Source organism: Gopherus evgoodei, chromosome 9, assembly GCF_007399415.2.
Source record: "Gopherus evgoodei ecotype Sinaloan lineage chromosome 9, rGopEvg1_v1.p, whole genome shotgun sequence".
NCBI classification, from domain to species: Eukaryota; Metazoa; Chordata; order Testudines; family Testudinidae; genus Gopherus; species Gopherus evgoodei.
This window is the reverse complement of record NC_044330.1, coordinates 66,448,406-66,462,082: the sequence shown is the minus strand read 5'-3', so window position 1 is coordinate 66,462,082 and position 13,677 is coordinate 66,448,406. Positions and strand designations below refer to the sequence as shown.

At 45.7% G+C, this 13,677-nt stretch overlaps 1 protein-coding gene across 1 annotated transcript in view; it reads left to right on the top strand.

Moving 5' to 3' along the window:
* Positions 1-2,258: 2,258 nt before the first annotated feature.
* The window catches only part of LOC115657867 (exocyst complex component 1-like), a 69,756-nt gene continuing 58,337 nt past the window's right edge, over positions 2,259-13,677 (top strand). The window contains 3 exon segments of the mRNA XM_030576175.1: positions 2,259-2,311; positions 7,910-8,039; positions 11,721-11,851. Of these exon segments, the coding sequence (XP_030432035.1) occupies positions 7,916-8,039; positions 11,721-11,851 (255 nt within the window). The 5' untranslated portion in view covers positions 2,259-2,311; positions 7,910-7,915.

Here is a 13,677-nt window from a genome sequence, read left to right as displayed (position 1 = left end):
CTTGGCGTGATGATGCCTGGAGCCGCCCCTGTGGATAGGCTTCTGCAGTGTATACAGAATTAGATCTGAAAGGCTCATCCGGGCTGGAATACAGTTTCCATCCTCAAAAGGCATCAGTGCATTTTCCTGTGACCTTCTGTGGGTCATCCATGGTGCAACTGCAACAGCAGGTCAGACCTTTCACAGATGAAAAAGTTACAGGCAGTAAATGTCCTGGAGCATCTATAGGCACCCTATTGCTGCTGGGTACTAGGAGCCTGCTCCTGCAGAGATCCACATGCACCTTTAACAGCTGTTGCCATCAATGGGAATTGACGGCGCTCAGTACAACTTTAGGAGGTAGCCAACACCAAAACTGTTCAAGGCTTTGTCGCAGTCGCAGCCTGGGACAGGATCTAGTGTGAAGTCTCCAGAATCCTGTTGGACTCCTCATTAAGCCTGGATGACCAGGTAGCATCAGTATCTAAAAACACCTTCTTTCACCTCCAGCTCTCAGAGACTTCCTCCCTTCCTCATGGACAAGGACCTGGCTACAGTGATCTATGCATTTGGTCACTTCCAGGATGGACTACTGTAATTTGTGGTCTCTGAAGCTAAATGTGCAGATGATTCATGGGCCCCATCTGGTACAGAACATGGCTGCCCGCCTTCTCCATGGCTTGGGTCACCACAAGAACATCAGTCTCAAGTCCCTCCACTGGCTCCCTCTCAGCGCTTGATGCCAGTTTAAGGCCTTGGTCCTAATCTCCAGGGAAATTAATGGCTCAAGCCCCAGCTACATCAAAGACCAAATTTCAATCTCTGAACCACTCTGACAGCTGCACTTCTCTGGGACAAAGCAGAGCCCAAAACACGTGAGAGCTCGTGTCATAAACAGATAGCTAAGGGTTAATGTCTCTTTCACCTGAAAAAAAAAGTAACCTGAAGCACCTGACCAGAGGACCAATCAGGAAACAGGATTTTTTCAATTCTGGGTGGAGGGAAGTTTGTGTGGGAGTCCTTTGTTCTTGGTTCTTCTGCCTGTACTTTCTTGGCTATGAGGAGTGAATTTTTCTATTTCCTTCTTTCTAATCTTCTGTTTCCAAGTTGTGAGTACAGAGATCATAAAACAGTAGGGGTTATTGTTTTTTCTTTTGTATTTACATGTCTATAGTTGCTGGAGTGCTTTGAATTGTATTCTTTTTGAATAAGGCTGTTTATTCAATATTCTTTTAAGCAATTGACCCTGTATGTGTCACCTTAATACAGAGAGACCATTTTATGTACTTTTCTTTCTTTTTATATAAAGCTTTCTTTTTAAGACCTGTTGGAGTTTTTCTGTAGTGGGGAACTCCGGGGAATTGAGTCTGTACTCACCAGGGAATTGGTGGGAGGAAGAAGTCAGGGGGAAATCTGTGTGTGTTAGATTTACTAGCCTGACTTTGCATTCCCTCTGGGTGAGGGGGGAAGAGAGATTAACTCTCGGTACTTCCGTTTTTCAAGGCTGGAAACGGGGAGGGTGGAGTCCCTCTGTTTAGATTCACGGAGTTTGCTTCTGTGTATCTCTCCAGGAACACCTGGAGGGGGGAAGGGAAAAGGTTTATTTCCCTTTGTTGTGAGACTCAAGGGATTTGGGTCCTGGGTTCCCCAGGGAAGGTTTGGGGGGACCAAAGTGCTCCAAAACACTCTAATTTTTTGGGTGGTGGCAGCTTTACCAGGTCCAAGCTGGTAACTAACCTTGGAGGTTTTCATGCTAACCCCCATATTTTGGACGCTAAGGTCCAAATCTGGGACTAGGTTACTGACAGCTGGAGCAAAGCATTCTCTGTTGAGGGGATCTTGCTGTGGAACAATCTTTCAGAAGAGATCAGGCCGATCCAGACTCTGACCAACTTTAGGAAATGCTGCAAAACCTTCCTCTTTGAAAAGGCCTTTCTGCCATGAGAAAAGTAAGGAGAAAAGCAATGTCCTGTTGGGAGCTGTTCACACCATACCTCTCTACCGTTCAGAACCTCAAACCTTTTCAGACAAAGAAAAGACAAGCCAATTTCACACCATTTTGCCTCCTGCCAGCAACTGATTTTATCTCTCTGGCTGCTTTGACACTTTGCTTATTCTAAGCCACACCTGTTTTGTGCTGCTCTCTGCTCTGGATGTTCGCATGAGCTATTTCCTGCCCCAACCTCAAGTCTGCTGCTTTCAGCACCATCACTCAGGTTCTTCAGACTTCCTGTTTTGTTCTTAAAGCTTTCATTTCACCAACATACCGTTTCCTGTTCTAAAGCTTCGTGCGAGTGAAATCCCACAATTTGTCCTCAACAAGATACTGCTGGTAAAGTCTCAATGATCTTCCTCTTTCTAATGTTTATCTTGCTGTTTGTACCCTTTCTGGATTGGTGATCTGGATTTTTGTGCAAATCCCTGGGGCGGGTTTCAACGAGATCCTTAAATATTACAGATTCTTTCTAGAAAACAAGGGGTTAAATAGCTCAGTTACAGATAGCTTTTTGGTTACATTCAGAGAAGATGTTGTGCTTTCTGTAACAAGTTAGAGAGGAGATGGTGGTCCCTATATTAGCTTGATTTTCAATCATTTCCCTTAAGGGGAAATGCTTAGGTCCTATTACAGATGTATTAATGAGTTCAAAATAGCAGGTGTATATGGTCTCGTCTCAAGGCTGCCATCAAGTGTCTCTTTGTAGGTGAATATCATTAGTGAGGCCTGAAATGGAGAGGATTGAAAAGCCCTCGAGAATGGGGAGGCAAAGAAAACCTAGTTAGAGGATTGCATTCAAAGAGATTCCACAGCAGCAGAATGATTGTAAAGATAAATCTCTTTCTTGCAGTCTGTGTAAATAAGCAGTTGAGCTGAAAGGTTAATCATGGTCTAAGTAAGATGTACATGAAGGGTTTAATTTATTTGATTTAGCTGCACAATCTCTATTTATATTAAGAAATTGCTGATGTCTTGTGGGAAACTTTAAAAATCATTATTTTAAAATCAATGCTGTTCCTTCAAAATAGTTTTGTTTTTACACTTTTTCTTTTCTGGTTCTTAATTACTAACACATTTGTATCAAACACAATCTCTGCTTCCTGGGTTCCTTGCAGTTTATTCCCAACTTGAAATTGATAGACTCTGTTTACAAAGTCACAATCGGCTGTTTCCGAAATGATGATAAAGTCACTGACTGGCATCCCCTCCCTTTTAATGTCAAACACTATTTATATTAGAAATACAGGACCAGGAACCTGTGGTTAGAGAGTACAGCTGGCTCAGGAATTTTCCAACAAAATATATTTTCAATAGAAAATGCAGTTTACCCATAAGTGCAATTTTCCAAGAGAGAATTTCATTTTTTTCCTGAAATTTTTCAATGTTCCATCAGGGAAATCTAAACAAAATATTTCCTTTCAAGTTGGGTCAACTCACATCAAAACATTCCAGTTTGTCAACCTGAATCAAAATGTTTGTTTCTGAATCAGTTTGATGTTAATCTGTGTCTGCCTGTGCTGCTGCCACGCCACTGTAGTCAGGTACCTCATGCACCCGTCTTCATCTGTGGGCTGGGCTAAGGTGATCAGATAGCCAGTGTGAAAAATCAGGACAGGGGCTGGGGGTTAATAGAAACCTATACAAGAAAAATCCCCAAATATCGGGATTGTCCCTACTCCCTATAAAATTGGGACATCTAGTCATCCTAGGCTGGCTAGCTGTCTGGACTACATCTGCCAGGACACACCACCTCCCGCATGATAGGAATTGTGATTTTCAACCAGCTCAATATCCTCAGTTAATACTAGGCATTCAAGTTCAAGGGATAATGATCCTGACATCCTTTGTAAAATACTTTGAGATCTAGTGATGGAAACAGCTATATAAGAGCTAAGTATTTTTTATTTTGAGACTTGATCACACATCATGTTCCACATTTAGGCCTTTGTGTGCTGAGAAGTATGTTCAGGTGCATAATCAACAATAGCTGATGAAAAATACAAATTTCTCTCTTTCAGCTAGACTAGTACAACTGAGGAAGTCAAAGGGGCATATAGCAATGTAATTGGGAGGAGAATTTAACCACCCCTACCCCTACCCTGTTTTCCTAATTACAAAGATCAAAGGAGGAGAAATACAGAAACAGGGAGGAATACTCATGATTCCATAGTTAAAGCTTCTACTTTTACTTGATTTTCTATTCCCTTGTTTTTACCCTTTCTAATTTCTGACTGGAGCAGCTGATTTGTTTGCATATTGGGATACTTAAAATAGTATCAGAGAAGAGATTTCTCACCCAGTTTGGAAAGTGCCCAGTTACAAGTGTTTATTTGCTAATCAATCAAAAATTGTGTGCATGTTAAACTCTCCTACCAGTGTCTCATGATTTTCAGCCCACTCAAACTCAGTGGCAGCCATTTTTCAGAGTCCCAGTGTACCCACCCAGGCTGGGTGCCTCACAGTTTCTGCACAGGGCATTGACTGTGTAAGATTCCCCCTAGAGGAGAGGGTCCTTCTGAACCCTTCCTCCAGTGGATTGGAGCCATACAGTGCTGGGAGGGAGACTAGAGAAGCCCATTCCCCTCTCTTGGCAAGTGCCCTGCCTGTTCTCTATGATTCTGGAAGACCTGAGATGTCTCCCAGGCTCAGATCATGAGGGAGAGTAATCCATTAATCCAGGGGTGGTGGTGACAGTGGTGGGGGGAACTGGAGGAAAGGAGCTGTTGTGGTGGCTGAGACTCTGTTGCTTCCTGCTCCTGCCAGCCAATCCCCTTCACCCAAACACCGACCCAGTGGAGCCTGTGGAGGGTGCTGAAGGGGAGAGCAGCCAGCAAGTGAGGGAAGGAGAAGTAGCCTCCGGCCCGCAGCAACAGGAGCTGCTGAGCAAGGAGCACTGCCCAGCTTGTGTGCAAGGGGCCTGGAGGGGTTATGGGTGGGGGGTGCAAACTGAGGGAAGGAGGGTTGGGAGGGCACTGGGGAGTGCTAGACTTCAGGGAGGGATAGCATTAATGGGGCGGAGCATTAGCACAGGGGAGAATGTGGCCTGTGGGGGAGACTGCTGTGTCTGGGGGACTGGGGGAGTATTTAACTGTGGGCACCTGCTCTGAGACTTCAGAATCGCTACATAATACCAATTGGATGCAGCTCTTTCAGAGGTGTTTTGCTAAGCCAGTGTAGGGTGGCTCTGGACAGAGCCAGTGTAGACAGGCCTAGGTGGGAGTGTTCAGGGCCGGTGCTTCCATTTAGGCGGCCTAGGCAATCGCCTAGGGCGCCAGGATTATTGGGAGGTGGCATTTTGCTGGTGGGGGGCGGCAGGCGGCTCTGGTGGACCTGCCACAGTCATGCCTGTGGAGGGTCCCCTGATCCTGTGGCTCCAGTGGAGCTGCCACAGGCATTCCTGCGGACGGTCCACGGGGCGGCGAAATGGCCGTGCACCTAGGGTGCTAAAAGCACTAGCGCCGGTCCTGGGAGTATTAGCTCCATTCCCCCACCCCTAAGGGCCTTGGAGGCCCAGCCAGTCCTCAGGAGCCTAGTTAGGCCCACTGAGGTAAAGCAGTCAGGTGGACAGCACAGGGAGGACCCCCAGAAGCCTGTAAAGCCTGGAGTAAGAGGAAAGCAGGGCCCTTCAGCTGTCCAAGTAGCCTCCACTGCCCAGTATGTGTTCCCTGTGCCCCTCTGTGCCTAATCAGTGTCCAGCCTGGAGACTCACTTTTTAGCTCAAACTGTAGAATCTCAAGGTCTTAGCTCTGGTGATCCCAGGGTCACTTCCTGGTAATGACCAAGATGACCAAGTCTTCACATTGCCCCATTGCTCCTCAGGGCCGTCCAGATGGGGGGCAAGTGGGGCAATTTGCCCCTGGCCTGGGGCCCCATAGTGCCCCACGAGCCACTCCGGGTTTTCGGCAGCACTTCGGCAGCAGGCCCTTCACTCGCTCCGGGTCTTCAGCAGCGGGTCCTTCAGTGCAGTACAAGACTCGGAGCAAGCGAAGGACCCACCGCTGAAGAGCTGCCAAAGCCTCGAAGTGCCGACTGGTGAGTACAAGCACCGCTAGCAGCATGCAACCCCCACCCAAAAAACAAACAAAAAAGCCGCGATCACCGGCACTTAGGTTGCTCTGCCGCCAGCACTTCATTCTTCAGCTGCATTTGGCAGCGGGTCCTTCCCTCCGAGAGGGACCAGCCGCTGAATTGCCGCCAAAGACCCGGCCCTCCCCCAGGCCGCCTGAATCCTCTGGACAGCCCTGTTGCTCCGAAGGCCTCCCAATATCTAGGACAACCCAGAGGCATGCTATCAGTCTACATCTCCCCCTGTACTCGGCCTCTGCTCACCCTCAGTACTCCTCTTCTTTCATTACGCTGCCACACCCTTTCCTAAGCATTTATTTACTACTTAAAAACACGTCCAGAGTATGCATGTGTGCAGATTCACAGTGCATTAAGGTTGAATTTGGGAATTCTACAGTTAACCTTAGCTGGTGATGTCCACAGTTGTTAATGTTTAAATGATGTGTGTAATGGTAAAAGTTCTTTATTACACCATTCATGAAAACTAATATTTTGTATTATGGTCACATATAAGAGTCCCAATCATGAACGAGGCTCTCTACAAAACAGACCAAATATTTTTGACTAAATATATATTTTTTTAATTAACATTTGGGCTTTTATTAAACTTTGGAAAATAATTTTTTACCAAGTCACTTTAATTTAAAAAACAAACAAAACAAACAAACAACCCTATCTTTTGGAAGGAAACTTGCCATGGAAAAAAAAAGTAGCCTGTTGGTTGTTCTGGGTCTTTGCATTTTGATTTTTCAAGGGTTCCCTCCCCCATACCGCTAGTTTTGATTGGCGAGCTAAGTCACATGTTGGGAATTTTCAAACTCAAAAAGTTTGTACCCTGAGTCCCCAAGCCTCTTGGTACAATGCCTGGGTTGGTGCAATTTATGCATCATCCCTTGCTTAGGGCTGTATTTAAGGACACTTTCTAGTCCTATATGACTTTATACACACTGGTGCTTGATTGTCATCACTGTTATGCAAGTTTTAAACTTATGTAACTCCACTGACATTGATGGATTTAATCCTGATTTATACCAGCAGGAGGGGAGACATGCTCACAGTTGAAGCAGTTTGATATTCCTGGGAACTGAAATTCCTGTATTAATATGAGATAGTCATTACAATGTTGTGTTAGTGAATCTGTTACTCCTTGCTCTGTATTTGAAATATATTGAGAACTGGGAAATATTTAAGATTCTTCTCAAATACTAGGCCTGACTCTCCAGTGCTTTGAATTTTTGGGTGTTATTTACACCAGGTCACAGTGAGTATGAAACATTAAGGGTTGCACTACACTGAAAACGTACATCAGCATCGCTACAGCTCTCAGGAATGTGATAACCCCTGAGACTTGTAGCTATGCCAACCTAACCCCTGCTGCAGACAGTGCTAGATCGGGGAGGTGGATTAACTACAGTGATGGGAGAACCCTCCCATGCTGGAGTGCATGTGTACACTGAACTGCTACATCGCTGCAGCTCTGCCATTTAAGTGTAGCCATAGCCTAACACTCTGATCTGGACGTCTCTCGAAAAGACAATCAGGAGTTATGGGCTGATACAGGAATCACTGTGTTGTGCAGGAGGTCTGACTACATGACCATAATTGTCCCTGTTGGCTCTAAAAAAATCTATGACAACCTACTCTGCGCTCACTTTGAACACAAGGTACAAGGCACTGAAGACTCAGAGCCATAGAATTACAGTGTCTGCGTAATAATGCATATTTATCAAAGTGCATCAAACAGACAGGCACTTCTCTATTTCCATACCCTGGGAGTGGAGGGCCAAGGGGACCGTCACCCAGGTTCTGATGACAGACAAGTGTAAGGGGAAAGAGCACAATAATTGTTGCTTGCTGTCTCTTGCACAGCTCGCCATGGCCTCTCCCTGGATCTTACTGGAGAAGGATGTGTTTAACCCCCAGAATGAGAGACTGCTGGAAATCATCCATGTCTGGAAAACAGGAAAGAAGAGGAAGAACTCCATCCTCTGTGTAGTTGGTGAGTGCCCTGGTAGTACAGGGAGGATAGTTGGTTAGTGCCCTGGTGGAACAGAGAAAATGGCATGGAAAAGGCTGCTGTGGTGTGGTAAGGTATTTTGGAAGCACTGTTGATTTCATCTCTGATGGGTAATTTCCTGGCTTTGGAGAAGGTACTTGTCATTTTTACATGATACTTTTAATATTAAAATCAAAAGGTACCTGGATCTTAGTGTGGGAAATTGTGTTTATCACAACATTTCACATCATAGCATGTTGAGAGCTAGAGATGAAGGAGGCAGGGGTTTGCTTTGGCTGCATAAAGATCTCCAACAGCCTATAGAAAGGCTAATAATTTACAGGGCTGCTCCCTACATTAGGAATTATTATTCCCATTAATGTCTCGTGACTCTTTGGGGTTCAGCCCAGATCAGTCAGGGGTTGTGTCATCACCTGCCTTGCAACCCTGGAAGCCTTAAATGCTGGGCTACTGGCCTGACTATGCCTGCCAACATACAAGCATGCAGGCCACACCCTGGCTTCCACGGCCCAGTTACTCGTTTCAGGGTGACCCCAACTCCCTCCCAGTCCCAAATTTCCCCCAAACCATCTGCCAATATGACAATCAGCTGAGGTTCCCAGAATTGTGAGTTACTATGTTACCCCTCTCAGCCTCAGCAAATGAGAATTTTGCTACTCCTAGGCTGTGTGACAACTCCCTGACACACCAACTTGTCTGCCATGCCAGCCAACTCTTCAGAATTCTGTCTGATCAAATCTTGCCTAGCAGGTAGCAAACAGTGAATCCCAACTCCCGAGTTCCTCAGATACATCTCTCTGCAGCAGCCAAACTCTCTGCTGGAATACTCTTAAAAGTTAAGTTCATTGCTCCTTTAAAGAGACCACAGCAGCTTTTTAATTTAACTGGGGTTTGACAAGCTCTTACTTCAATCACCGCACTGAACTGGTTCATAGTAAAAGACAGACAAGTTTATTAAACAACATCACAGGTTTAAGTGACACCAAGAACAAGGAGTAAAGACAGAAATGGTGACGAACAGAAGTAAGAATACTCTAATACTTAATTTCAACAAGTTACAATCTTTGCCTAAGCAGGTTCTCACCTATATTCAATTCCCAGAGACTTCAATCTTCTTGGTTGATGGCCCCAACATTCTGAGATTTCAAGAGCGCTGGCCCAGTGATGGATACCAAAATGGCTTTCTGTTTTGGCTTCCATTGTTTGGCTTCCATAATGCTTAATTTACATTCAAGATGGATAGATTGTGGCCTTCCTGTAAGTCAGTGTTTCCCAAACTTGGGACACCACTTGTGTAGGGAAAGCCCCTGGTGGGCTAGACTGCTTTGATTAACTGCCCCATCTGCAGGTCTGGCTGATCGCGGCTCCCACTGGCCGTGGTTCGCTGCTCCAGGCCAATGGGAGCTGCAGAAAGCAGCGCGGACCAAGGGATGTACTGACCGCCACTTCCAGCAGCTCCCATTGGCCTGGAGCAGCGAACTACAGCCAGTGGGAGGCACGATCGGCTGAGCCTACAGACGCGGCAGGTAAACAAACCGGCCTGGCCCACCAGGGGCTTTCCATACACAAACGGCGTCCCAAGTTTGGGAAACACTGTTGTAAGGGAAAAAACCTGTTTCTGCCCGTGCTTGGTCAGACTGTAAAGTATAATACATAATTCCTCATGTAGTATTAATATAGATATTTCACAGTTATATTGATCACTAATGTGCCAAAGACTTACATAAAAGACATTACCCAATACCCATTTATAATACAGTAACATTATATACATTCGGTTGCTTATCATTTGAGGTTCAAACCCTCTCTCCCCCTACTCATCAGTTTGCTAGCTTTATTTACCTTTTATGTAAATATACCTTCATTGTCTCTGCCAGATGACCAGGAGGATCAGACAAGCAAATACACATTTCTATATCTAGGGTAGACTGGGCTTATGCATTACTTGCCAAACATACTGTATATACTCGCAAGATGGATAAGTAAATATGGAAAAATTTTATGACCTGTTCTTAAGCCAACCCTATAATTCAGGGGATCAGCAAATGTTGGTTCCCAAGCCATCAGGATAAGCCGCTGGTGAGCCGAGATGATTTGTTTACCTTGAGCATCCGCAGGCACGGAGGTAAACCTAAGTAAACAAAGTGTCCCGGTGTACCAGCTGCTTACCCTGACGGGCTGGGACAGCAACTGGTGGGGAATTTTTTGGGGGGGGAGAAGCTGGGAGTTAGGGGAGTAACCCCTGTGACCACCTCCCACGTGACCCCACCCATAGCCCGGGACCCCCGCACTCTCCCCAGCCCATCCCTTCCCACCTTATCTGGGGAGGGCCAGAGAGGATGTCTCTGATCTGGCTGGAGCTGCTCCAGCAGGCTGGGCAGCATGGCCGCAGCCTGCTCCCCGGCATGCCAGACTGGGCAGCACAGCTGCAGCATTTCCAGCGGGCTGGGCTGGGTGGCACAGCTGCAATGTGCTCCGGCAGGCCGGGCGGCGTGGCCACAGCCTGCTCTGCGGGGTGGGGCCGGGCAGCACGGCTCCAGCCTGCCAGCCCTGGAGCTGCAGCTGCTTTGGAGGCTGGGGGGAGAGCAGCATGGCCAGAAGTGGAGAGACTCTGGCCCGACCTCTTCCCTTGTGGCTGTGCTGCCACTCCTTGCTCCCTCTGTTGGGGGGAGGGGCTGTGTCCACCTCTCCCTCTCTATACCCATTCATAAGTCAACCCCCTTCTTTGGTGCTTCCCTTTTTTTACTAAAAAAATTCGGCTTATGAACGAGAATATATGGTACATAATTCTTGCACATATTTAACTCTTTGTACACATCCTGTACATACATAACTCAATATTAATGATCAGTGAGTTATTAGTTTTCCAGAGGTATTTTACATGCCACCTTTTTGGTAAAGATCATGACAACATGTAACTTAATTTAAAGATCCGTCTGGAGCAAACAACTTATAACAGGTGCAGTATCAAAGAACAACATAATTCTGTCTATTACTCGACAGAGAGTTTCAGCAGCATCTAATTGATTTAGGAGCTTCAGTCAGATTGAGTTTCCATAAGATTTGGTCTCCTGGGTGACTCATTACTGACCATTTTAGGCTGGTCAGCAAACAAGAATTCCATTTTGTGAAAAACAGGCATAGAACACTATACCTTTCGAAAAATCGGTGTGAAGAAACATAAGAGAGAGACCCGACTCTCACACATCCCCCAGAATAGCCAATAGCCCAGTGGCTGGGGGACTGATATGGGAGATGTGAGTTCAAGTCCCTGTTATGGAGCAGGGACTTGAACCTGGGTTTCATACATCTGAAGAGAGTGCCCTAACTGCCAGTCTAGGGAGCCTCCATGGCCTAATGAATATTTAATTATTTATACAAAAATTGAACAGCACCAACACGAGTTGTTGCAAGAACCTAACCAATTCAACAGCCTGATGGTTAGTCACTCACCTAGAGTGGGGGAAACCTAGGTTCTGAATCAGGAAATTCATTCATGTAGTTCTAAGAGAGCAAATCCCATGTGGTAGCATTCACTGAAAAGCAATGTCAATGCAGTGTTTGTAACCCTACATATCAGCCAGTCAGATACATACTTGTGCACTTTGAATGTGTGTCTCAGGCCAGCAGTAACATCAGTTTTTTCCTCCTCCTCCCATCCAGTGGCTGCTTGTAGGCCAATGCAGTTGTTCCTAGAGAAGGTAAAGAAGGCAGATCGAGGTGATCAGTACAAGATGACTGACAGGTGGCCCTTAAAGGATCTGAAGCTGGTAGATGGGAAGAATATCAATCAGGTACTGTTAACCCCTGCTTCCTATCAGGGTAAAGGGCATGAGAGAATATGTGATGGTGAACAGAAAGAGGAATGGATGGGCAGAGGATGTGAAGCCAGAGGTACTTAGCCCTGGTCCTAGTTTTCAGTAAGAAGCATGTATGTATAGGCAGTGGATGAGGATGAGAGAATGGACCCAAATTGCTTTTAATCCACAATGAAACAAGGTGGAACAACCTTGAGCTCAATAAAATCTTGTGAGAAGAAAATCACTGCAGGAAACATGCCAGTCTTTTCCTTTCCTTGGGCAGGTTTTGCCCCGGGTTTGCCCATTCCTGGAGAATGCACCAACCCTACCGGAGTGCTTTGGACTTTTCTTTTCTCATTTCTCTTTTGGGCTGGGGGTAGGGCTGTTTAGGAGGTGCGGGGGGGTAGCGAGCAGGGAAATGCTCCTCCTTCATTGACACAAAGAAGTAGTGGGACGAGAGCAGCACTGATAGGTTGAATAGAACTCAGAGTGGGTTGAGCAATGAGAGAATGTTGCATTGGCATAGCCTGGTCCAGCTCCCACCGGAGCCAAAAGGAGCATCCAATGATTTAAATGGGAGTTGAATCAGGTTCTGTCGGTGCAACAGTCACTCATTATAGTCATACATAGTCTGCACCCTCCTGACAAATGAGAGCCTCCAAGCACTTTTTCTTGTGGTCCTCATACAGACTTTGGAGATGGACTGTGTCCTCAACTCTGTAAAGCTCTCCACTTGAGAGATCACCCACTGTTTGCAGAACCCATCGCAAGACCCGTTTGCCCACGTTGATACGGGTTATTTACAGGCATCTGTCTCAGCTATTTAATACTTAAGCAGAGGGTATTTATTGAAGGGATGTTTCTTGGAAAGTGGGGGTGCTGAACTGCTGTCAGTTTGTACTTCAGCGGTGACATTATGGCAGTTGGCAGTGAGCTTTTGGAAAGAAGTATTTTATTTCTGCTGCCTGTTGCTGGCAGCACGTTAAATTTGTTATAATTAGTTTTTTATTAATGGGACTGTGCCAGGGGCCTTGGCAATGAGCCCATATTTGTACAAACATAGAAATAAATGAAAGGAAGTCATCTAAATAGTTTTCCATTCTGTCTCAGACATGCCTGTAGGCACCAAAAAGGTGAGAAACAGCCTGCTCATTAGGACTTGCTTAGAAAATAATACTTCCAACTTTGCAGGGAGGTTTTGATCAAAGGTTGTAAGCTGAACTGGTATTTCATTTTGTTATGTTTTGCCGTGCACAGACAGCACACAGATACTTTCCACCAGCCTGATCTTTAATTTAGATGACAGCCCAGATTCTACTCCCCATTAAATCAGTGGGAGTCTTTCCAGGCCCAGTCAGGTCTTAAGAGAACACAAAACAAAAATAAACAAAAAGTAGAGGCTCCACAAGCATGTAGTGTTTCTCCTTTGTAACTGTCTGCACTGACCTGGACAAAAAAGTGGCTGCCTATCTTGGCAGACAGCCCAGTGTTTGGAGATTTAAGAGGGACAGTACACAGAAAACAAAGGCATAATAGTTTCATACTAGTAGCAAACTAGACCATGCTTTTCTGTGATGACAGTCTTAAGGAAAGAGTCAAAATAGAAATTTAAAACATTTTGCGCCATAGCAGCAGATGTTGTGGCAAATGGGCAACAGAGTACCACATGTTGCATCCCAGAAACGTAGACATTGCCTATCATTTGAATTTATTATGCAGGGTGTAATAATCTCACGAGAAGGCTGCACTGGTGTGCTGGGATATGTCTACATCATGATGTTACCTCAGCTAGAGACAAACTTTCATCCTTATGAATGCAC